The following is a 25528-nucleotide window of genomic DNA, read 5'->3' on the forward strand; positions in this document are numbered from 1 at the left end:
GGGTAGCTCTTCACCCGGGAGACTTCCCATTCGATTGCACAGTGAAAGCTGGAGTTGCACAGATTCGCAGCCACGGCATTTATTTGAGGAGCTGAAAACAGGGTGAATTTCCTTTTTCCTTCCCTTCCCCAGACTGGAGCTTCTCCTCGATGCAGCGGTGCTGTGTCCCGCACATAAATTATCGTGATCTTAGGGGAAGGATGTCACGATTTTGCTGTGCGCCTGTGAAAATTATGATCGGAGAGTTATTTTGATTTTGAAATCCAGTGGAAAATGCATGATTTGTAGAGTTATTTTGATTTTGTGCCACATCACTGCCAGGCTCCTCTTTCATCATGTCAACAAAGCAAGATTCCTGAGAGAATTAATTACTTCTACTCTATTATAGAATGTGGAGGAGCTAAGATAATTGTCATTTTATGTTGAGCTCCCCTTGCTGTTTTTCTGCTCTTTGGGGGGTCTTGTGAATGTCAGTGCCTACAGAGAGCACAGGAAAAGTGGGGATGAGAGCCAGTCGTACCACAGTGAGCTCCCTTCTCGCTTACGCCTGACAAAATGTACTTCAATTGCACGTGCCAGATTTATCACCCAGCATCACTTGGAAACACTCTGATGGTTTAAATTGTTAATTTTCTTTTCCAAAGATAACCTGCCTTGCAAACGAAGGTGGAGAAAGTTGTGTAACGTCAGTTTAGACTTGCGAAGGTGATTTGCAGCCTTTCAGCTTAACCAAATTACTTCTTGTGCTGCACAGGACAGTTCTCCACCAGAAGCTTTGTAATAGAAAAAAAAATAGATGGATGAATGGATGGATGGATGGATGGACGGACGGACGGATGGATGGATGCCAGCAAGAGCTTGGTCTTTTAAGCACTGGTGTTATCTTGGAATATCAGCTTGATAGGCACCTCAGCGTGTCAGGTTGCTAGAGGCTGCAAGATGCCAAGGACTCAGCCTCGGAGTAACACAGCTCCTAAGTGTGAACTTATGTTTAAGCGAAGGAGTCTCTGGCTTTTAGAAGAAAAAAACCAGAAACGTTTAGTTCTGTGTGGGATCAGGGCCTGACAGCTCTATGCTTTGGGTGAAATTGCTGCCTTAGACCAGCTTTAGCATAATTTTCTGGGCCTCCTGCGCTCTGCAGAGCGTGTTGTTCACTAGAAGTGTCTTGGTGGCTTGGGAAGTACAGTGGTGGCCTGAAACTCAACGGACTCAACTGAGAGTCCGTTTTTTTCCTCACTCGTTTCACCCCAAACAAGCCATGCCGTATCTATGTGTGTTCGCGATAAGGCGCTACACCCGTTACTCCGGAGATGAGATTTTGGGTTGTGTAGGTGAATTTAAGCCGGGGGGGTGGGTGTGGGCAGTCCCATGGGCGCAATCAGCCTTCCCAAAGGCCCAGCTGGCATTGGACCCTCACCTTGTTCTCAGTGTCCAGGACCCACTCGTCTCTCGGTGTGCACCAGTTGTGGCCCCAAGCTGGATTCCCAGCACCGGCGGGAGCTGCCGAGGTGCTTCAGGATGATGCCACGGGGACACAGCCCGTGCCAGAGCCGGTTTGCCGTGGACCTCCAGAAAGGTAGTCACAGGGCGCTCTCAGCTGTGTCTTCCCAAAACCGCCGAAGGCCGCCCTGAGGCCGTGCTTTGGGGACGATGGGCTTGACTTTGTGCAGCCTTGGGCACTGTTGGCTTTGCTGAAGCTTTGTTGTTAGTGATGAGGACCGAGAAGGAAACCTTCCATGACCCAACAGCAGGCCGAGTGGCAGGGCAAGCAGTTGGAATGTGGAGGTTACAGGTATTTTAATTTCTTAATTGATTTCAGGTAGAAATAATTAAGAAGTGTAACTGAGGTTTCTCTGGATGATATTTTATAGAATATCCTGCTTTAGGGTAAGAAAACTACCGAGTGTTTTCTCCAGGTGAGTAGGCTAGTGACTGAGTCAGTCAGGTGTGCTGGAGAAGATGCTAGGTGGGAAATGAAGGGGAAGACAATGGCATCAAAATGACAGCATGGCAATTACCTCGCCAGCAAAAGCAGGGTATTAAGAAGATCAGCCACAGTTTTTCACATCCAGATATGTTTAATGTAATATATGATCCTAAAATTCATTACTGAAGTACTGAAATATCACCGATAGGATCTTCTATGAAAGATGTGCTAATGGCTTTTAACTGTATACTGTATTTATCTGGGCTTTTTTATGCAGCATATTTTAAAAAACACATTTAAATTGTTAATAGGCTGCAGAATTGTTAAACTCAGCAATTATTTCAACCTGTAAATATGTTATTTGGAAAACATGCAAATTGTTTTTGTTCGCTTGCTCATTTTATCTGTGTTTTCTGCCAGTGAAATCTAAAAATTGTCAGGGAATTTTTTTCCATTTAAGCTACAATTTGTTAAAGTAATGAACTGATATTTCCCGTGATACCGTGTTAACAGCCTATTTTATCTTGTAGGCATTGTGTCCAAGTCCTACGAGTGCCGGCTGAAGGGGCAAGGAGCAACCTTTGTGGAAACGACGAGTCCTTTTACTGCAGCAGCACTGGGAGAGGATTCTCCAGTTAAAGAGAAGGTCTTTCGGGGCAGTAGAAGACAGCCACAGTCCCCCACAGAAGTTCAGCAGGTTATTATTATTCAAGGATACGACGGCGACTTTGCGATCGATGCCTCTGTGGAGGAAACGGCAGCGGCCACCCTTCAGACTCTGGCGATGGCTGGGCAGATGGCCAGGGTGGTCCACATTACAGAGGACGGGCAAGTCATAGCTACAAATCAAAACGGCTCACACATGAGTAGTATGGTTCCAGGGCAGATACTCACGGAGCAGCTAGCGGACGGTGCGACACAGGTGGTGGTGGTGGAAGGAACGGGAACCGACATGGAGGAGGCCGTTGGAATAGACGCGGTTCCTGACTCCAGCGGCGCTGTGCTGCAGCAGATCATGCGACAGGACGTTTTGGACCCTTCTGAGGCTGCGGTCCATCCTCCAGACTCCTCCTCGGCATTAGATGCCCTGCTTTGTGCTGTAACGGAGCTGGGCGGCGTGGAAAACAAATCTGGACTCCTCGAGAGGTGCAGGTCTGGTCACAAGGATTTCTTGCAAATGCCAAACCCGGAGACGCCCAGCGTTCCCAGTGACGCAGAGGGGCAAGAAATACAAATGTTCCACGAAGTTCAAGAGGCTCAGGAAGGTACCAAACCTGTGGAAGTCGTGACACGGGTTGTGCACCCATCGGCTATAATCGCATCTCAGGAGAGAGCTCAGGCTGCCTTCAAGAAAGTGGTCCAAGGAGTGCTGCAGTTTGCCGTGTGCGATACGGCCGCAGCCGACCAGCTGATGAAAGAAGGTGTCACTCAGGTCATTGTAAACGAGGAAGGGACTGTGCACATGGTGGCTGGCGAAGGCTCTCAGATAATCATGCAGGAAGCTGGTAGCCACGCGCTCAGCGTCCAGGGCGAGCACATGGACTTAGTGGAGTCGGATGGGGAGATATCACAGATTATTGTCACAGAAGAATTAGCTCAAGCCATGGTTCAGGGCTCTGATGGCGACTTCCCCGAGGGTGCCACCCACTACATCGTCACAGAACTGCCGCCAGACATGCAGGATGAGCCTGGTGTGTACTCGCACGCTGTGATAGAGGCAGCTGGGTCTCGAGAGATTTTGCAGGCTGGGACGACTATAAAAACAGAGGCCGTATCCCCTGACAGAGCGGGGGAGCAGTTAACAAGCATGGTCATTTATACAGAGGGCGGCTCACAAGTAATTCAAGGCCAAGGAGGTTATAATGAAGCCCAAGAAGCATGAAGAGCTTTACCTCCCGGGCTCGATGCAGGGCAAAGCTTGGAAGTTGCCAGATCCACGGAGGCGCTGTATTCCTGGAGCGTTTTCTGTAAAACCTTCCCGATACAGCATCCTCCCGGCCAGGTAACGAACACCCACCCTGCGGGCGGTGAAGGGCGGCTACTAGGAGGAGTTCACTGAAAAGGATAGTCCCATCTTGTTGCAATAGCTCTAAGAACTATTCCGTGGGATTATTATAAAACAAGCATATGAGGGTACAAAAGAGGATACCCCCCCCCCTCCCCGCTCCCAAAGTAGGTATCGTTCCGTTCAACGCCGCCTTTGTTGTTGGAGGGGGGGTTTTTTTTTAAATGTTGTTTTGTCTCGGGGGGTAGTTCCCTGCCTTCTGTCGTTTTTGTCTGACAGAATCACAGACGTAAAATAATTGCACTTCCATGTACATTTTGTGAACAGATAAATAAGCAAAAAAATGCCAACCCCACAAGAACAAGGGGAACAGGTAAGCTTGCGTCTGTAAGCCGTGCCCTTCTTCCTTTTAAAGAAGAAGAGGTGGCATTTGGCTTTCTAGAATCTTACTTTAAAATGTCCCTGGTTGAAAATATATCATCAAAATAAGTATTTTTTTGCATCTAAAATCTAATTGTTCATAGCAGCTTACTCTGTCATGGTATCTTATAGGACTTTCCCTCAAAAAAGCTACAGTTCAGAAAATTCTTGACTATACATATTCAGGAAGAAGAACTTGATGCCTGTAACTTCCACTTCATTTTAGATGAGAGTCCTACATAGTAAATGTGCATTTTTTTGGGAAAAAAAAAAAAAAATATTGTCACTGCCAGTGTTTTGCTTTTCTTATAAATAGTGCTTCATATAAATACCATTTTGCTGTTCCTTTTGTGAGCGACTTCTGAAATGTTGGGGGGGTTTTTAAAGAAAATTCTGACGTTGACATTAACAAGTAGAAAAAAAAGATGACCTTGTATTTCTTGCTTCGTCCAGAATGTCAGTTATTTACTTGTGCGTATACTGCAATTGGTCAATGCAAGTCCATGTTGAAAAGATTTGTTCCATGATACAACTGCTTTTGTTTCTTTTTTAAAAAAAAAAAAAAAAGAAAGTAAAATATAAACTGGTGAGGTTTGGGGATTTATTTTTTTTTGTTTGTCTTTCAAATAAAATGTTAGCATTAAAATGAAGCATCATGATTTTTAATATTAAGCAATAAACAGAACTGGCATTCAGCAGGAGCAAACGAATGCTATCTGTTATGTCTGTGCGTCTCCTCTTTTCTCTTTTCCTTTCTCTAGCTCGCTAGATAGATAAAGATAAAAGAATCTAATTTCTGAAGTGTGCCTCATGCATGCTTAATATAATTGTGTAAGTATTTAGGGTATAAGCCATGCTGACTCTAGAGATAACTGGGTTTCCTATCATGTTTAATATCTTAAAATTATCAACTACAAGAAAGTTGGGGTGAGGTAAAACAATAGTTCCTTCCTCAAGCAACTGTTTAAAAATGTATTTTCTGAGAGCGCTGCTGAGAAAAGGTGCTTCATTCTGGGGCTATAAGATCCTGCTGTCTTTTCATCTCTTTTTATTATGATGATTTTCTTTTAAATTTTATTATTTTCCAGGAATTAAGGTTGTGTCTTTGTCAAACCCCCAAAAAACTAAATTTCAAGTTAGACATCGAGATTCATAATTAGCCGAGTTTGACTTGCTCATCTTTCTTAAAAGTGACAGGCTGTTCACTTACTCTTAAATACTGTCTTCAGCAAACAGTGACAGGATCAACTCCCGTTTGTTATCAGGAAAAAGGTGACCTTTACAAAATGATGGCCCTCTGCAAGACTCTCACAGATGTTCAAGAAACGGAATGTTTTTCAGTGGAAATATTTCTTCTTGATCATTTCTCCTGTTAACTGTAGCCCTGTGGTCTTGCAGCTTGGATGCTAATTCTTCGCTGTGCTTAGCCCTGTATGGCTAACCTTTCTGCTGCAGTACAGGGTGTTGACACTGACATGCTGCAGTTTACCATTTGTGATTTATTTAGGATAAATATGTCTCAGGTGGCATTTAATCCTTCATAAAACCAGTGTAGCCTGCAGTGTCAAACCAGCAATCACATTGTATGCACAATGAAAAGAGCAGACCTTTGCATAAAAGAAAAAAAAAAAAACCAACCACACCAACTAACCCACACCAGTGGTAGGTGTTCCTGTGCTTGGATTCACTAACCTACCGTGTCCTGTAATTACCTGGAAGCTCAGGTTAACGATATTTCTCCCTGAGTGCAGCCTGATCAGGAGAGCTAATATTTTTCCAGGGCTTTTTTTTTTTCTCTCCTTCTTTTTCTCTTTAATGTGCACTTTAAAGTTAACTTATTAATGTCCTACAAACGTAACGTTAGCAATCCAGGGTGGCGTTCGTTCCTGCGCAGACAGCCCTGCTGAAGGACGCCGCGCGCTGCCCCAACCCTGTGCTGAAACGCTCTCTGCCACGCACCAAACGTTGAGGCTGCGGCAGATCTCGCCCAGGGCTCAGGAAACTCATCTCTGGCATTTGCCTCCCCGCCGTGCCCGAGCTCCTGGTGCTGCGCCGTACCGTCAACTGGGAGCAGATGAGCTGGGCCGCTCCGTGGATTGGACCGCTCCATAGATCGGCCCAGCTTTCCCCTGGGCTCTGCCCTGGGGAGCGGGGAAGGAGGCAGCGGAGGTAGAGCGGCACCTGGAAAGGACCTGACCCCCCAGGCTGGCCCTGTGCGGTGCTGGTGAGGTGCCCGCGGCGTGTCAGGGAGCGGCTCGGGGGCTGCAGGAGCCCTTCACCACAGGTAGCATCCACCACCAGAGCCTAGTAGAAGAACTCGTGCGGTGGATCCAGGAAGGTGTGTAACCCAGGCTGCCGTTTGTTCCTAAAAGTGAGTTTTGCTGTTTGGTCTGAGCACCTTCGGTTGCCTGTCTCCCTCAAAGACTATGCTGTGATGGAAGGGGTTGTTGAGAGCGCAGGAGTACCCCGTCAGTCTGTTGCCTTCTGATGTTCTGACTGCCAGAGCCATTGGAATGTTTTCCTCTTTGTTGTCATAGAATCACAGGATGGTTTGGGTTGGGAGGGCCCTCAAAGACCACCCAGTTCCCACCCCCTGCCCTGGGCAGGGACACCTTCCACTAGACCAGGTTGCTCCCAGCCCCATCCAACCTGGCCTTGCCAACCTGGCCAACCTTACCCATTCTGAATGAGCGTTAACAAAGCTGGATCATACTGTGACGATGCCAAACGGGTGAAAATGGAGGTGTTTAGGAAGCATTGAACTGGTATGCGGGGTGGTGGGACAAAAACAAAAACAACCACCACCAAAAGTGAACCAAAAAAACCCTAAATGAAAACATAACCAGAGAAAGAAGAGATGTTTCTGGTGATGAGTGGTTTCACGCTCCATCTCTTAAGAATCAGCTCTACACCTCCTGAGGCAGCATCTCCTGGCCCCTGAATCCAGGCTCCATCTTTGGCAAGAAATGAGAGATGAGAGATAGCTGGAAACTATATTTAGAGAAATATTTCCTATGATAAAAAAAAAACCCAAACCCAACAAAACCCAAAGTGCCCACAGCTACATACCATTCTGCCTGACCACCAGCTGCTCTTCGCTGTGGAAGTGAGACGAGCCAGAGCCCGTAGTTGATGCGCTAAGGTATGCACGTGTGGCTTCTGCATAGCGCTGCAAGCGCTGCTGTCGTTTATAAACGCTGCTTGAATGCCAGAAATGTTAGCTGTGGGTCCTGGAGTAAATATATTTGTGATCTTTGTGGGGTAGTGGATTCAGCTTATCGTGGAATCGCAGTAGAGATCTCTGCGTGTCAAAGTTCTTGCACCTTGGGCTAGCCCTGAGATGAAAGCGCAGGTGAGTCCCCTTCGGAAGGTGGCGAGGATTGAGAGATGGGGTTGGAGCTCCTGGCTGAGCTGTACGAGGAGGTGGCACTGGGGTAGGCGCAGGCCTCGGAAAGCAACTTCTGGGGCTTTTTTCTCCAACTCTCCCTGCTCAGCAGACTTCCTGAGCACAAAAGCTGTAAACAGAATTAAAAAAAAAAAAAAAAAAAAAAAAGAGAGAGAAGGATGAAGACAAAACCACTCCTGAAATTTGAAGCAAAGTTAGATGTAGTGAGAGGATTAAGTAACAGAAAAAAAGGTCATTCATTTGGCAAAATAAAAAAAAAAAAAAAAGCTGTGAGTTTTCACTTATTTTACTGTGCAATATTAGCCCATAATTTAAGGTAGCACGCAGCTCACTTAAACAGCCTACCCCTGCTCCATCTTGTTGAAGAATACAATTCGTTTTCTCCTCCTCTAGGGTGATATCATTTTCTACGAAGAAAAAAGTTAGCTCGGATGGCAGTTATATGTTTCGGAAGCACCTTCTAATCAGGGATTGGTGATTCATTATTAGCTTCAGCAGGCGATCCATCTGACATGTAAGGGGAAAAAATTAGCAGCTGTCACTGCATGATGAGTTAATTTCCTGATAGGCCTGACACTGAAAAGCCATTTGGAGACATGGAGATGGCTGATGAGAAAACCTGGTGCTGGTTTATAATTGGAGAGAAAGAAAGGGCAGAGAGAGGGAGGCAGCCGGGGGAGGGACTGAGGCTAATCTACAAGTGGGGATGGATGTTTGTATATTTACTAAATAGACTGGCTCACAATAACCCGCATTACGGCGCGTATACACCTCGGCGGTTAAGTAATAAGGACCAGGGCCTTTCATTTTCCTTCTGCCGCGTGTCATTATTTCTAGTCATTTGTAATTAGTACTCCAGACGGTTTTACGCTTACTCCAGCCCGGGTGAGCGGTGTACAAGCACGCGGTTGGGTTATCTTGCGGTGACATTGAAACCTGACATTTTAGCGGAGAGGGGAGAAAATGACGCTATCCCTTTAATGGTTCTCGCGGCAATTTTCCTAATTGCAGCTTGAGATTTCAATCAATCATACAAAAATAAACTTATCTGAAACAAATATGGCTAAAACTTCCAAGGGCACCATCGCAAGTGATGAAAGGGTATTCAAAGAAATCTCTTGTAGAGTATGAGGAAATGCGCTCTTCAGAATATATAAGCACATGCCTGGCTGTTTATCCTTTGGTAACGAAAACTATGGAGAAAATAGGCATGCAAGGCCAAATACAGTCCGCTGTGGAATCTGCCTTGTGTGTGTCATAGGGAGACAGCGCACAGAGTCCTTTATATGTGTTAAATAAAGCTAATAGAAAGCCCTCGGCCAGAGAGTGACTAATTTCTTCTGTGGCTGTGCATGTTAGGTACTTCTTTAAAGGGCTACTTGTTTTCAGCTATTTAAATAAGGTATTTAATATGCCTAGTAAAGGAGGGCAGACTTTTCTTTAACTGGCAAAGACAAAAGAAAACCAAAAAAAAAAAAAAAGTAGAATATTTATAAATAAACGATGAATGTTAAAACTTATTTTTCAAATTGGTAGAATATAGTGGGATTTTCACCATCATCAGAAGATGATTTTCGAGTGGGAAGAGCACAAACCAGAGTAGCTTCCACCAACTCCCTTTGTACAAAACCAGCTTTGCCGTTTTTCTGTTAGGATGTTCGTAAATGATGGTCAAGGATTTGGGAGCAGTGGTGGAGAGGGGAAGACCCGCGGCGGGCAGGTAGATTTCAGTCGTACAATTGAAATGTGACAGACGACTAGTGCCCGAGCTGGGATTGTGTCCTGTAACACCACAGGCCACCTGACCTTGTTTAAAACATGTTCTTGTCCTCTGGCAGCCACACATTTATCAAGGTGACTTTGAGTGACCAGGTGGAACGCGTAGCCCTGCCCCGAAGGTCAGCATTAGCTGAGGACCATCAGGTTCTGGGAGTTTCTGATTAGTAAGAATAGCAATTCCCTGGGAGGCAATAGCTGAATTCTGGGCTGGCTTTTCTTCCATATTCCCCCAACCTGTGATCACTCTTGGTGCTTTCAATCCTCATTCCTTATTGCAGCATTTCCACGTGTTGCCTCAGCTTCTGGGAGGTCCTGCACACAGATTCCTGTCACCAGTTGGTCATGTTCGAGCATGCTCCACCTGGGTATGCAGGGAGTTGGCTTGTCACCTCCACTGGGTTCCATCCCTTGTCAGGCAAGTAGCCACGAGCTTCAAGATCCATGCAATGGTCAACGGATTTTGAAAGTCAACCAGCTCCTCGGGAGGGCTGGTTGGGTAAGTGTCACCAGGGGACACCCGCTCAGACAAAGGAGAAGAAAAGACTGAGCAAATCCCATCAAAGGCAGAGCCTTTGATTCTTGGTCTGCTAGGAACTGACCTTGATAAGAAGCTCCTGAAAGCAGAAATGGAACTGAATTACCAGGAACCAAGAGCAACGACTGCTCACATGTCACAAAGCTGAGAGACAAGGAGCAGACAAAACCCGGTGCCTTTCCAGCACGCACCCACCACCCAAACCCAGCTCCCTTTCCCTCTCTCTTCTCCCCTCCTTCTCCACCAACGCAAAGGGCAGACACGAGCGATTTGGTAGCCGCATTCCACTGCTGCAGGGAGCCCGGCTGGAAGGTCTGGCCGTAGCATGTGCGGTGCTGCAGGTGGCCCCAGGTCAGCAACGGGCTTCTGACACCTCAGAGTTCCTACAAGGGGAGACACCCCCAGAGAAGACACCCGTCTCATCCAGGTAGGACCGAGTGTCACCAGGGGAAGGGAAGGACTCGTTTCCGTTGCAAATGAGGTCTTTGCTAGCGGATGTCTTACGCTGAGAGAGTTTCAGGACTTTTCCCCCAAACCCTGCTAAGCTTCTTCAGTCTGCCAGCGTGTTCCTCTGTCGCTGGGGTTGTGGAACAGGTTTGTGTTTTCTGCTCAGCATATGGTGGTGGCTGCTGGTGTTTGGTAACTGTGAAATCCAGATGCCCAGCTCCAGGAGGATTTTTTTCCTTTGCTAGGGACATCTGGCCATCCTCTCGGCCTTGCTCTTTCTTCTCCTCATTTTTGCTTACGGTCTGTAAGCCTTGCCTGTGAATTTGCAAAGCAGGTCGTTCAGCTGATTTATTCTTCTGCTTTAATTCAAGGTTAAGAAGGAGTCAGCAAAGGGAAGCCTGGGGTTGTGTTTGCACCTGGGGACCCAGATAGAGACAAACACGTCCCCGGCCCACCGTCTGCTCTTGCCAGGGCAGCAGAGGGGCTGAGGCTGCTGTGGCACGTTGAACAGAAGGCAATGGCACTGGCAGCTGGCAGCAGCCTGGTGGGGATGGCAGGTGAAGGGAAACCTAGACGGATGCATCCAGAACACCAGGACGGCTGCCTTGCTTTGGCTCGGAGCAGCTAGGCGCTGTCTGGGGTGTTTCTGCTCAGACCCCTGCCTTAAATCCATATGCGAGCTCTGATGATAAAATTTAGGTACTGCAGATATTTAGAGCGAATGGAAGCAAGAATTTCCAGGAGCATTTCTGTCTAGTAGCCGGGAGCTTGGATTCAAGGGAGAAACGCCGAGCGACTGGGAGAGCCTCTAGACCTCCCTGAGCCCTTCTTGTTGTTATTTTCTCTCCTTTCCATGAGTGAGTTTCTTGTTCCTGCAGGTCAAGGGCTGGCTCTGACAGGAACAGGCTTGCTGCATACCTGCTAGTCCTGCCGGCGCACCCCTCTGCTGTAGACACGGTGCGTCTGGCGGGGTCGTGGTGTGGTCTGTGGTAGATCGATGATGTGGACGAAAGCCTGCTGCCGAGGACCAGGAGCCAAGTCTTAGGCACCGTGCCTGTTGCAGTCAGCGAGAGAAGATAACCAAACTCATTTGCCCTTGCAGTCTGTTGGCATCTGGCTCCAAGATCCGTTAGACCAAGTGCTAACGCAGCAGAAATTGTTACTGGTCTGCTCCTCTGCGCTGGGTGCTGGGTTTGTCCCCGTTTGCTGGGCCTTCCTACTACAGAGAGATGGAAAAAACGGCTCTTTTCCAGTAGTGAGCTCCCAAAGCCCTTGCAAAGAGGCAGGGATCCATTTCTTTTCCTCTCTTCTTCTAAAGGGAGGGTCATGACCCAGCTCCTGCTTCCTCCCTTGGCACCTCAGCAGCACGAGCGAGGCTCCTGCTTGAGCAGCCCAGCCGCGGTTTAGGCTGTAGCGTGGGTGGGTGGCTGCGCCCCGGCGTCCTCCCCTGCACCCGGCCACGCCACGGGTGGTGTGCGGGGGCTCACTCAACACGCAGCTTCGCAATACTTTGTCTTGGTGGTTTAGTGGGTGGCCCCGTGCCTAGTTTATTGTGTGCTGTCGAAAGTCTGCTCCAGAGGCAGGATGAGTCATTTTCTGTGGACGTTTCTTCTGGTAGTTGTCACTCTGGTATCTGAGTGCTTCCCAGCCCTTCATGGCTTTGTCCTCCTTTAGCCCCACTAAGGTATCACGAGGAAATATTTATCCTCTTTCACAGACGGAGAGCTACAGAGTGCAGAGAAAGATCTCCAACCATTTGGGGGACCTCATTTGAGGTAATGTAGACATTCTCTTTCCAAAGCGCTTGGACATTCGGTGGATGAGGAGATACCTCCGGTTGGTGACCATCACAAGCACCTATCTGATGTTTTGGCCTCTCACTGTAAGTGTGCTCAGCGTACCCACAAACCAGATACCAGGGGGCTGATGTGGGCACTGGGCAGAAAAGAGCATTTCTTGGTTCACCCTGCTGTGCACCATCTCTTCTCCTGGCCCCTGACTGTTCCTGATAGCTTTGGGAGGGGTCTCTGCTGCGGATCCCTAACAGCAAATTCCCGTTTCTGTACGTGGAGCGCGGAGCTCACGTGGATATTAAACACACGGGCCACAATACTGCGTGGGGTGATCTCTGCTGGGCACGAGGGAGCGTGCACAAAGGGGAGAGCCGGGCTGGGAGCGTTCTGACAAGGAGATCCCTCACTGACCTGCCAGCCCTGGTTGCTCACCGCAGGAGGATGCAACCTTTTTCTCCCGTTCTTCCCTGCGGGGATGAGCCCAGCCCCCTGCAGCGACGGCTGGGGCTGGGGAGCCCTCTGCGTGGTGTGCTGTGCCAGGCACGAGCGTGTGCCCATCGGGAGGCACGTGTGGGAGATCTGTTTTCTTCACCCAAGCAGGTTTCTAAGCAAGCCCTTTCGATAATTAGCCTGAAAGCTTGCTGAAGTGAGAATTAAACCGTTCTAAATGCTGTTATGGAAACACACCCATCGGAAGCAAGAGCTGGATTTCTGTGGTTGCCACCCAATAAATCCGCGAAGCTCAGTTCTGATGTCAGACCAGCTCTACCTTGTGCATGTCCTCCGACGTCTGGTTTTCCAGTTATGAACTGCAGTAATTGTGATCAATCAGGCTTTATGTTCACTAGCCACGGGGCTGTTTTATTAATGAATCTACATCCCATCTTCATTTTTTTCACAATCATCTCATCAAATCTCTTCCAGATCCTGTTTACATCCAATTTTGTCTGCAGCACGCTTTCATAATATCACCCAATTTGGAATTCCGCATTCTGCACCAGCACCGGCTTCCTCGGTACACGGAATAACAACACGTTCCTGAAATAAAAGAAAAATGAAAACATGGGAGTTTTCAACGAAGTGCAAAGAAAAGCCATTGATTTCTAAGTGATACTATCCTTCCAGGCTGAGAACAGGCTACGGACAGACAATTTTTTTCAAAATCTGTTCTGTATGGGTGTGTATGTTTAAAGGCCAGAATTGCCTTCCCGTGGACGCTTTAAAAAATGTCATGCACTTTTCTCCTTAGCATCGTACATTTTCTGTTTGGGCACATGGGTTTTATGAATATTTGGCTTGACTGGCTAAAGACATCAGTGTGACATGATGCAATGTGTTATAAAAGTCTCGGATCACATGCAGAATAGGGAGAAAAAGCTGTAGAAAAGAAGTTTATTAAAAACACATACATACAGTCTATTCTAAACGAAAAGAAAAAAAAAAAAAATCACTAATGTTCCCCTGTTGCATCAATGCCAGAACATTATGTTTGCAAATAAGAATTTAGCACTACAAAGACAATGCCCTAGATTAACTAAGATCCCATTTCACAAAACCCTATGGCAATAGTCTGCAACATCAGTCACAGGAGAAGATATAACACAGACGCATTTGTGCCCTCATGCAGCTGAACTGAAACAAAACAAAGAGTGAATTAGGCTGAATATCTTACTGTGTGCAACGCATTGTACAACAAGGCACCTTTGGGAATGTGTCACAGGGTTTGGTAAATTGAAAACAAAATAAACAGATCTATGGGAATAAATAACATCATATTAGATGTCTGCTGCATGTAGACTACATTAGCTTACAGTCACAACCAGGCTGCAGTTTTCCCACTAGTTTTCCACGCCTGTGAAAAGCAGATGACCTGAAAACCCCTGCGAAGAAATGGCTGGAGCTGAGGGGGGGGGTGGGGGGCAGAGGGAGGCACGCTGCCGCCCTCCGCCCGCTCGCACACACGCGTGCTCCCGCGCTCCCTCGCGCTCAGTCTCTTGGTTCCACACGCTTTCGGGCAGAGAGAAAGAGCAGGTTCTCCCTTGCTGCTTTGCAGGCAGCGAGTCAATCGTGCCCGTTCTGGAGCAGAGCGCTGAGCAGAGGCGGTTCCCCCCGCCCCACGGTCTCCCTCCTCGCGCCCTGCGGGTAAGGCGAGCGCGCCGGCGACCCGCTTTACCTCCAGCCCAACGGGCACGGCCACCCCGGCCGGCATCGCTCCCGCAGCCCCTGCCAAAAGCGCCGGCAGCCGGTGGGTTTGGTGTTGCCCAGGGGAGGGACGGTCCTGGTGCAGCCATGAAACCCCTTCGGAGGTAGCCGTGGAGAGCCAGGTGCTTCACTGAGTCCCGTCTCTAATTACAGCCAAATTTAATTGATGTATCAACAGCTTTTTTTTTTTTTTTTATTGCTAAGCCGTATGGAGCCAAGGTCTGCTTCCAAGTATGTGGGTGAAACCCCACTGATTTCAGTCAGGTTGCTTGGGTGAACTGAACTTCAAAGATCAGGCCATATTTATCTCAGCAAAAGTTCAAGCTAATTCATTTTCTCTCGTTTTCTCTCTCTGTGTTTTGCTTAGCTTATAGCTGAGTAAAAGGAGCACATATCTCCGAGATGATAGCTTTTAAAATACAAAATTCTCTTTATAACCCCAGACCAATATGTCATACTGCGATTACAAAAAATATACTCTTCCCAAAGAACAGCCTTCTGAAGCAAACATTGGCTTTACCCTGTCTGAGATCTAAGCACCAGCCTTTGAATCCGTGTGTATCAGAAAAAGGCATAGATCTGCAACAGAGCAAAATGATGGCCTCCAAATTGTCGTTATTCCAGTCAAAAGCCTATTTTTTTTCTCTTTAAGTATCAGCAATGGGCCTTAAGATGAAATGCAAAAATAACAGGGGACACAGAAAGAAAATGGTATTTTAATAACTTCTTAGTCTGAACGCTCTCAGGAGATGAAGTTTGATGAAGAATTTGGGCAAAATGTTAACATTCAGGTAATTGATATTCTTGACTCTGTTAACTAAACTCCTGCTTTAGGCTTAGGGGGTGACCAGGTCCCCCTTTGCTCTCCATGAACGTGAGCTCAGGTCCACCCATGGCCCTTTTCCAGGGGGCGGGGGCCTGCCTGGCTGCGGGCAGGTAACGTCCTTGTCATTTGTATTTCCTTCCATCTCCTCTTGGAAGAGGCTGGTTGAAGGCTACTGTTTTTCAGGTTTGCCCAGCAGTCCATAGACATCCAAGGCATCTGTAGTTGTGGGATTTTTATCTAGCTTTTGAAATGTATTATTTCTCAGGAGAAAGAACACAGAAGAGGGTCCCCTTTTGGCCAACCTTGGAGACCCTCGCGCTCTTGTTCATACACATCTGAAGTTTCCCCCTCTGCTCAAAAACTGGAGGCCCTGTATCTGACCTTACCTGCAGATCAATATGTTCCCCTTCAGGTTCCTGAATGCATTCAGGCATTTTTAATTTGATTTCTCTATTCACACACGACACAACGAGATGAGAGGAGGATGAAGCTGACAGCTCTCATAATCGGAACTCATTTACTTTCGCCAGTGTGTCAAAATTGCATTTCCATATTCCCTTCCATTAGTATTTTACCTGTAATCTCCAAAAGCTCATGCCGGTGTGGTGAAGCAGGACCAGACTGGGGCATTAAGCAGGTACGTACTTGAGGGCCACAAGTAGTCGCCAAAGCCAATGCACTTGTTCAGCAGCTACGAGCCAACTGTGCTCTTCAGTGCTCTGTAGGGCCGGGGTTTAGCGCGCTGTGCTCTCACCTCCAGTCTTTAGACAAACACCAGAGCTAGACGGGTGGTGGGGATGGAGCCCTGCAATCCCTCACGGCAGGAGAAGGAGGAAAGCCCAGCTCTAGTCAGCTGTATTTTACGCGTAGCCCATTGCCAATTATAACTTTCCATGCCCCTAATTCTACACCCCTGCACTTTCTCTGTGCTATAAAGGCATTCCTGACAGCAGGCTGCTCCCGTGACTCATGGAATGCCGTACGGCATTACGCAGGACTTGACCTTCATGGCTCTGCTTAACCCCTGATGGGCTCTGGTTTGGGAAGGGGGAAGGAGGTGGGAGCTCCCGCTGTAAGGACCAGAGGCCTCCCCCGGCGAGTGGGGAACTGTTTGTCCACCCCTCCTCTTTTCTTCTGGGCGTCCTCATCCGAAAGGTGTGAACTTGTCCTGACGTAGCTTGTTTGAGGCAGCACCAGCGGCAGCAGGAGCAGCGTGGTGGCCCTGTAGCCTGAAGAGCAGAACGGAGGCTGAGGGGAGCGGTGGCAGCAGGGACGATGCCAGCCCGCCAGGGCTGGAGCTGGAGAGGGGAGGAGCCCTCCCATGACCACCACGGGTCCCTCCAGACCCATGGGTGAGGCTTCAGCTGGACGGTGTCTGCCCTGTGCCTCAGCGAGCTGGCCTTTGGTGTATTAGATGTACAGGGCTGGTCATGACGTGCTGGCTGCTCGCTTTGCTGCGTGTTTATCACGACACAGCTACCAATCCCGCTTGGCTTGTCTCCTTTCCCAGCTAAGGTGTGAGGTCCTCAGGTCCCCAGCAAAACTGTGGGACTGAGAGTGAGACAACCCCCAGCAAAGGGAGCCAGCGAGTTTGTATTTCTCTTCCCAGAGGACAACGTGTGGGAGGACAGAAGGGCGGGCTGGACCGTGGGTTTCTGTATTTGGAGGTTTCTTTATCTGCTGAGGGCGTGCCAGGGTGGCTCTGGGCAGGGAGGAACGCCTGCTCACCACCTCCTTACGCCATGGTCAGTTCACACCGGCTTAGCTTCTCCTGGCCATGAAACCCAGATCCACTCTTCTGCTGTGGGGTGGCAGCCGAGACACCAGAATGCCCTCTTCTCCGGAGTGCCAGAGGGGACACCTCCTTATCCCTTCCACCTGCTGGCAGGGGATAACACCCACCGTTCACGTGCAGGTTTGTAACCCTTCCTGCCCGAGTCCCTACGGACAGCTTCCTTACTATGTCCGTAACAAGGGAGTGCAAATAAACCACGGGTGGTTTTTCCTGCTTCGGGACCGCTGCACGGCCGGAGGGGTTTCTGGAGACCATCGCCGCAAATTTCAGCAGCAGCACCCTCGGGGCCTGTCCCATCGGCGAGCAGGACAGACGCATGGTCGCTGGCGGAGCACCGTGCAGCTTGGCTCCTCGCCGAGGCTCCCGACGTGCGGAGCAGCGGCACACGCGTGGCTGGGGGGCACGAGCCCCTCCACGGCCACTCTGCTCCTTTATTCCAACCTCCGTGACCGTGGTGTAATGCGAATACACTCGTGGTCTGGAAGACATACTTAGCCAGCCTCCTGACACCAGAAACTAAACTTCTCCCCCTCCCTTATCCCCAGGATAATGCCACTGGCGCTGACTGTGGGCGTAAAGGAGGCCTGGATGGCTGCATGCTGTCCCCGGCTCGGGATGAAGGCCCTGAAGTGCCTCCTGCAGTGAGTCAGGAGGTAACGGGTTCAAAAGCACTTAGGAGACTTAGGAGCCTAAATACGATGTGTTTAAAGTGACATTGTCACTTGAGAGCTAAAGTCCTACTGAGTGTTTCCAAACTAAGTGAGCTAAAGCTGCATCTGACAAACCTAACTGGGACCAACAAGGTCCAACAACCCTGGCCATCAAGCACCCTACGTTCCAACAGATGAGTGAAAAAGCACTTAACCTGTGGGAGGGACATTATTTGGGATGCTCTCAGCTCTCTATTTCATATGAGCGATTTGCATATGGGCAGGAGAAACTGCTCCCAGATTTCAATACCAGTGCCAAAGAATTAATCCTTCCCCAAACCACGTGAAAGGTAAATATTCATAAAACTTCTGTGTGCAAAGGCAGCAGAGAGAATTCAAATGTGTCTGGGAGGAATCTCTTTTATTTTCCTCGGGTACAAATAAAGCACCCCCCCATCCCCTAGCTCCCTCTAGCTCTCCTTTTAAATCTCTTTTTAATGTCTCACTTTTTACTGCTAATCATTTTTCCCCTTTGCTAATGATGCTAACCTTAGAGCCTGCTGCAAACTGACTTGTCTCGCATCAGCCTCTCTCTGTTGCCCACTTTTGTTAAGCCACAAAGCAGGTTTCAGGCTATTCAACGTCAGCTATTTCCCCGACTTGAATATTACAGTTGCCTGTTTCAAAGGCATCTCCAAGCCCACGGTATTTCTGCAGAGATACCTCTATTATTGTCTGTCATCGGGATACGCTGGGCTCCTCTGCTGCCTCTCTCACCCCCCTCTTCCTCCCTACGTATGTGGCAAAGTCTCTCTCTGCTCTAATAGCTCTCCCGAGAGCAGGGTGAAGCAGGTCTGTACAGAGGCCTGTTAATTTTAAAGGACAAGCTTTATATATTAACACCCCGTGGCAGCCTGCTCCCCCCCGCAGCAGGCTGTATCCCCACCATTTACCCCGAATTAAAGCCCACAAGGACCAAACCCGCTCCCCATCGGGAGCTGCTGGGCGGTGCCAGCCCTGCTTCCCACCTCCCTCCAGCATCCCCAGGTGTCCCAAAGCCTCAGAGCGGGGGGGACCAGGGAGCCCAGGGGACGCCAGAGCCCCAGTGCCTGCCCGGTGCCGACCCACGAGGTGTGGGGAGCTGGTGGGGATCTGCTTGTTTAGCGGAGGCTGCGTTACAGCCGTCCTGCCCTTCCACACTCGGTTTCTTCCCAGGTGCTGGATTCCGAGGGAGGGGGTTTTATTGTCTGCAAAGCACCATCGTCCGACCTCAGATTTATTTATTTATTTTTTTTTTCCCCACACGTTGTTTTTTTCAAGAAGCCACCGAGATATAATTGTAAATGTGGCGACATTTGCACTCGCTGGGCGACTGAGACCTTTTCGGTGGCTTGGAGTAACGGGAGGAGGTTTTTATCTACGGATGAAAGATGGTGAAACGGTAACTATTTAGCATAAATTATGTCTTCTGGCTCGCTAATCACCTCTCAGTTCAAAAGACACAGGCCTTACCCCGGCACTCCTCCGTCGGGCTGCGGCGCTGGCACGGGGCTCCCGCTCCGCTCCCGCTCCCCCCCCGTCAAGCTGAGCAAATCCCTCGGAGAGGCTGACCCTGTAAATTGAAATCAAACACTTGAGGCTCGCAATGGGGGACAACTTTTATCTCGTTCTCTTTGAGACATCCCTCTCCTTCATCATCGCCCCCCCCCCCCCCCCCCCTGCCCCCCACTCCCATGCTTCCCTCCCCAAAAGAACGAGATGGAAAATAAGAAAGAAGGAAGGAAAGGAAAAGGGCTGGTTGGTGCGGAGGGAGACTTTGCGGTTATTGCTAATGTTAGCATTTCCCCTTGGGTTGTTTTTTTTTGCTTTCCCCTGCTTCCCTGGCGTACAGGTAAAATAACAAAATAAATCCCACAAAGGGCTTTCTGCCAGGCTGCCTTTGGAAGTTTGCTTAAGTGGCCTTAAGTAAGATAATAAGCAAGGAGTGTGAAAAGAGGAGACTTTGTCTTTTCACATTAGCAGCAGCCCTGCTCAAGTGGCAGTATCTATGAAAATGCTGTTCAGCCTTTAATGAGACTACAGTGTGTTAGTGTACCAGTCTAATTAATCCCATATTTTCACACAGCATAATTACTGAGCCGGGGCTGAATTATTTGGCTACTGGAGGTGGAGCAGTGTCTGCACTGTCCTCTGTCTCCGCTCCTCACAATTTATTATGCTATACAGCAAGACACCATTGAAACCTCCTAGTATAGGACTATCTGTCATCTCTACATTATCAGTAAAATACACCACCTTCCATACTGTGCTACAAGGGCTTTAGCAAATTGCTATTTTTATGGGATATGATAAAGGAAATGCTACCTTATGTTCAAATTTTTAACTGTCTCGTGTATGGAATATACAGTCGCACTTGGTGCATGCCAGTTCAGCGGGGCCTCATTTGCATTGCTACAGCCAGGGTGGCTTTCACCCCGCTACTTTGCTCCCATGCAGTGCCCCTTGTTTCTTTTCTTCCTTTCTTTTTCCTTTTATTTTTATTTTTCTTTAACCTTTTTCTTTATCCTTTTTCTTTTTTTTTCTTTTTTATTTTTCTTTTCTTTCTTTCTCTCTTTCTCTCTTTTTCTCTTTCTTTTTTCTTTCTCTTTCTTTCTTTCTTTCTTTCTTTCTTTCTTTCTTTCTTTCTTTCTTTCTTTCTTTCTTTCTTCTTTCTTTCTTTCTTTCTTTCTTTCTTTCTTTCTTTCTTTCTTTCTTTCTTTCTTTCTTTCTTTCTTTCTTTCTTTCTTTCTTTCTTTCTCTTTCTCTTTCTCTCTTTCTTTCCCTCTTTCTTTCTTTCCCTCTTTCTTTCTTGTTCTTCTTCTTCTTTTTCTTTTTCTTCTGCTTCTTCTTCTTTTTCTTCTCTCTTTCTTTCTCTCTTCCCCTCTCTCTTTTTTCTTTCTCTCTTTCTTTCCCCTCCTTTAACAAGCTGGTCACCCCTACACTTCCACAATCTCCATCTTTCCTGAGATTATGCTTTTTCACCCCTTAAAGTCCTTTCTCTCCCACCCCTCCTAGTTTCTGTTATTCCTTGAAACATATTTTGCACGTTATTATTCACTTCTGATATATGACCGTGCCATTTTGGACCTGGTAGAGCCCCCCACCCCCTTCCTTCCCATAGGAGTTCAGGGAGATTTGTGGTTTAAACATTTAGTCACTTGCTAGTGTTTCTGTGACTGGTTTAATAGTATCTTTTTAATGGAAGGCCAAACACTACATTAACTATATGGAACTGTTTTAAAATTATTCTTTTCATCAAAAAAAAAAAAATAAAAAAAAAAAGAGGATTGTACCCTGTAAATTTTAAAACCAGCCTTAACAGTACATAAGGCTATTTTGTTATTGTGTATGGTTTCCATACATGTGTTGTGAGATATATGGATGTACGTATACCCAGGCAAAGTGAGATCTCAAAATAAAGAAAACCACATGCTTAATAGCACAAGCGGGAAAATTACCTCTCCAAGTTTTTAACCAAATAGTGGGCTCGAGACTTGAGTCCTCTTCTACGCAATCTTAAATCTAACGTACTCAAGGAGCAATAAAGTGAATTTCATTACACCTTTGCTGATCCAGCGACCGAGTATTGGAGCTGACACCCCCGAAGCTCTTCCATATGTGCACGCGGGACCCCAAACAGCTCGCGCTGCCCCCCCCCCCCCCCCAAAATTAGTGACGCCACGCAGGGTCTCTTTATCAATCATCTGGGGCGGGGGGGGCAGCTGAAAGTAGCCCAAGTTCAAGTGTTAAGCAAGGTTAAAAGTTAACAAACTCCAGCTTGCGCGTCCCAGCCAGGCCAGCCGTCGGGCGGCACGGCTTCTGCGGGAGCCAGCGGGGGCTGGTGTCCGACAGGAGCCCTGCGGAGCTGGGGCTGCCCACCCTGGGGGAGGCAGGGAAAGCACACGTGTGTGCACGTGTACCAGCTGCAGAGATTTGGGGGGGGAGCTTTCTGCACCTGGATGGGTTTCAGGCAGATTTATTTGCGCGTTGGCTGCTGCATGGACTACCCCGATAGAGGTTTCGGGAGGATTCAAGGTGCTCTTCGCAGGACTGTGAAGGGAATGAGCAAGGAATAGCTCTGTGAGAGAAGCAGGGCCCTGGAACCTGGAGAGAAAGGGCCCCGGAGAGTTGCCTGTGCTGAGGATAAGGGCTACGGCAGCGTCCGTGCGTCCGTGCAGAGCCTGGCTGGGTGTTGTGTGGAGGTACGGACCACTTCGCGCTGCAGCCACAGCTCGCTCTCGGGCCGCTTGCTTCAGAAACGAGGACCAAGGTCCTCAGGAAACCAGCTTTAGGCTGGCTCTGGTTCTGGAAATGTGGAGGGGAGTTATGCACATTAAAGCCGAGAGGCCTTCTGGGTGTCTCATTTTCCAAATCTGAAACAGTCGAATCACTTGAAGGTGTCTTGGGCTGCCAGCAATTCCATGAGGCACCCAAAATCACTGGCTAGTTTCTTTTAAAATCAGGTCTGCACATGGTCCATAACATATCAGTTCTTCATGAAGGTTCCTCCCTGTCCTTGCACCCCTGGCTTTTGCAGTAAGGCTGCTTCCCATCGCTCTTCACATCTGTCAGGTTGTCCTGTCCTGAAAGCTGCCTCTTTTCGAGGATTTTTCAGAGCTCTCCTGAGTTCCACTTCCCTTCTCATTCCCATCTGCTCCTTGCTGCTGCTTAGGAGGAGTTTTAAACCTTCTTCCATCACCCACTGTTGCCCTGACTCTTCATTTGTCTTCTTTGAACCTGAGAACCCAGGCAAGCCCTAGAGCTGGCCTGCTACCATCTTCTTTGCAGCTCCTTAAAACACCACTTTGAGTTAGTCCTGACGTGTTGTATTTCAGCGGCTACTTTTAAAACATTAACACGTGCCCGTGTTTCGTCGCAGAGGTACTCCGTTATTTCCCCGAGCTCACAGGAAAGGTCTCTCAGGATGTGACCTTTCGAAACCATGAGCTGGGATCTGGTTTGGGCTGGGAGCTGGGGTCTGCTTTGGGCTGGGAGCTGGGGTCTGCTTTGGGCTGGGAGCTGGGTCAGGCAAAACGCATTCTCCTGCAGCTCCACCGAGTCCGGCGCCGGGCATACAGGACGTACTTTTTGCAGGTGATTGTTTCTAGTGGCCTCCCCGCTGCTGCCAGCTCCTGCGTGCTCACCAAGAGCAGTCCTGCTCAAGGTGGGTCACCTCCCTGCTTGGCTTTTTCCCCTCCTTCACCTCTTTCTGTGATGTTTTCTTCTTCTGTTTCCACTCTCGCTCTGCTTACGAGGCCAGGCAGCAGTGCAGAAACTGGCGTTTTTCCAGCTGCGGAGCTCGCACGAAAGAAAGCGGCGGATGTTGCACAACTAGACGGTGTGAAAAACTCGCCGCTGATACTCGAGTCTCTCTTCACCTGACGAGGGTGCCCTGATTAACCGGTGCCGCCTGGGTGACGGGGCAGCGGTGGGCGCCTGCGCCGAGGCTGCCAGCGAAGATCTGTGTTGTGATGGGGTTGTGGTTTTTTTTTGTGACAAGGACTCCCCCGAACAGCTCCTGTGGAGAAACCGGCAAGCAGCAACATGGTAATAGCCCATTCCTACAGTCTGTAGGTGATCTTTCAACTTAAGGTTGAAAATACACGAGATCTTTCAACTTAAGACTGAGGTGCATGGGATCAGAGGGTTCAGTCCGTATTTTGGACCTCTCAGGGCCTAACAGCACACTTCCAGTGCTCCTTGACCGTGGTTTTGACCCGTTAACTAGTACACCATAGAGCAAAGTGGATGCCAACCTCAGATGCAACTGGTTTACAAATGCATTTCCAAAACTAGGCGCTTTTGCATGCCACATCAGCCCTCTGTGCCAGGGTCACAGATATCATGAGCGCCTCTGCGAGTTACCCGATGTTCAGGAACTTTGAAAGAAACAGCTGGGATTTAATATTGGGTGCACCAACTTACCGTGACATGTTCAACCTTTAAAAAAAATGAATGATTTCTTTAAAAGGTTGGATGTCTCATGCTAGCATCAGAGCAAGCAACTTGGGGTGGGGAAAAAAAAAAGAAATCAAAAAGCAGCACAAATAGAGAAATGAGGAAAAAAAACCCAGGTGTGCTAAAACGGTGTGGAGAAAATTAATTACTGGAAGGCTTGGTATAAATAAGACATTACATGACCCCTTCTGCCAGTGGGGGATCTCTGGAGGTGACAGACAAGTAAGGCAGGGTCTTAATGAATAGCCTGTCCCTAAAATTCTTCACTGTGGGCTTAGCATAAACCTTTGCAGAAAAGTGGGAGCCTGTGAGCTGTAGGAATTATTTATATTAAACGCTCTGCTCAGCAAAACATGGCAAAATTCCTATTCCCAACTGGGAGAAAATCATATTTCATGGCTGTAATACCATTAAGCAGGATACAGCGGTTGGCAGTGGGGAACAGGGGTGGGAGGGAGGCCCGCTGGCAGGGGGAAGGGGGTTTTTGCCTGCTAGGAGATGGGGCTCTGCTGGGTGCCTCCCCGAGCCGGGCTCTCACCGCTGCTGTGCGGCAGAGAGGAGTGAAGAGGAGAGATGGAGGGGTAGAGCCTCCACCTGAGACCAGAGATGGGCTTTCCCCAATGGGAAAAAAACCCCACTGAGCTTAATAGGGGTGAACCCAGCAGGGTTTTATAGATATTGCTCTAAAAAAAGGCAATAGCCTTTTAGTGGAGGGTGGGATCACTGTTAAAACCTCTGGGTGAAATCCTATGGTGATGGCCAAAAGGTTAAACTGCCTGCTCAGGTCATGGCCCAAAATGGGTGACCAGAGGCCACCAGGGGCTGGGCACTGCAGGGAAACGTGGTGTGGGAAGGAGCAGGCACAGCTCTCTCCACAGCCACCTGCACTAACCAGGCTGCAGGGCTGGGGAAGCAGGTAGAGATGTGACCAAGGGCTCTCAGCCAGGGCCAGAAAAGTAACGTGAGCAAGACATGCTGGTGGAAAGCATCTGGGGAAGACAAGAATGATGGAAAGACGATGGAAAGCATCTGGGGAAGACAAGAATGATGGAAAGACGACAGAAAGCATCTGGGGAAGACAAGAAGACGCCACTGTTGGTCTTGGGAAGAGCCCAGAGGCAGCAAGACCCCCAAAAGGGAAAGCCCCAGCTCTGAGGAGCAGTTTGGGGTTTACATCTTGCTGGATGAGACCTTGCTGCTGCAGGGTTGGGATATGACCCTAGGTGCTAGCGTGTATGTGAGCATTTGCGAAATAACTGGATGGCTGCTCCGGAATAAAAACGGTGTTAATGTCAACAAAATGGTTTTTCAAATGCCTATAGCACAGCCATGGGGGAGCTTTAAATCCTATGGTCCCTCTTTTATCCCTGGAGGGAGTGGGCAGAGGTGCGAGCTGGGAAGCACACAGCTCCCTCAGCTTCACGGGGAGGAGAGGTCAGTATTTCCTTGGTGTTCAGTCCAGAGAAAGACACGGAGATGAGAGGAGATTTATACCCTTGCTGGAAGATCATCGATAAGTCAATCAAGTGAAGAAACCAAGACCTTCTCTCACTTCTCCAGGACGATGCAGAGCTCCATACCCGCCGTGGTGACGCTCGTGCTGCCTTGGGGAGAGAGGGGCTCGCGGAGCACCCCCACGGGAGGCCAGCCTCACGCTTGGGAAACGGCGGTGCCGATGGAGCAGGTCTCCACGAAAGGTCGACGTGCCTTGCCGGAGGGATTGCCCCAGGGGGGGCAGAGCTGCTG

At 48.7% G+C, this 25528-nt stretch overlaps 1 protein-coding gene across 1 annotated transcript in view; it reads left to right on the top strand.

The window, feature by feature from the left end:
• ZNF407 (zinc finger protein 407) overlaps window positions 1-3809 on the top strand; it is a 308384-nt gene extending 304575 nt beyond the window's left edge. Inside the window, exon 8 of the mRNA XM_086468980.1 lies at window positions 2458-3809. Within this exon, the coding sequence (XP_086325106.1) occupies window positions 2458-3809 (1352 nt within the window). The remainder of the gene's footprint in view (window positions 1-2457) is intronic.
• Window positions 3810-25528: the final 21719 nt, after the last annotated feature.

Source organism: Leptosomus discolor, chromosome 8 (assembly GCF_034619465.1).
Source record: "Leptosomus discolor isolate bLepDis1 chromosome 8, bLepDis1.hap2, whole genome shotgun sequence".
Lineage (NCBI taxonomy): Eukaryota > Metazoa > Chordata > Aves > Leptosomiformes > Leptosomidae > Leptosomus > Leptosomus discolor.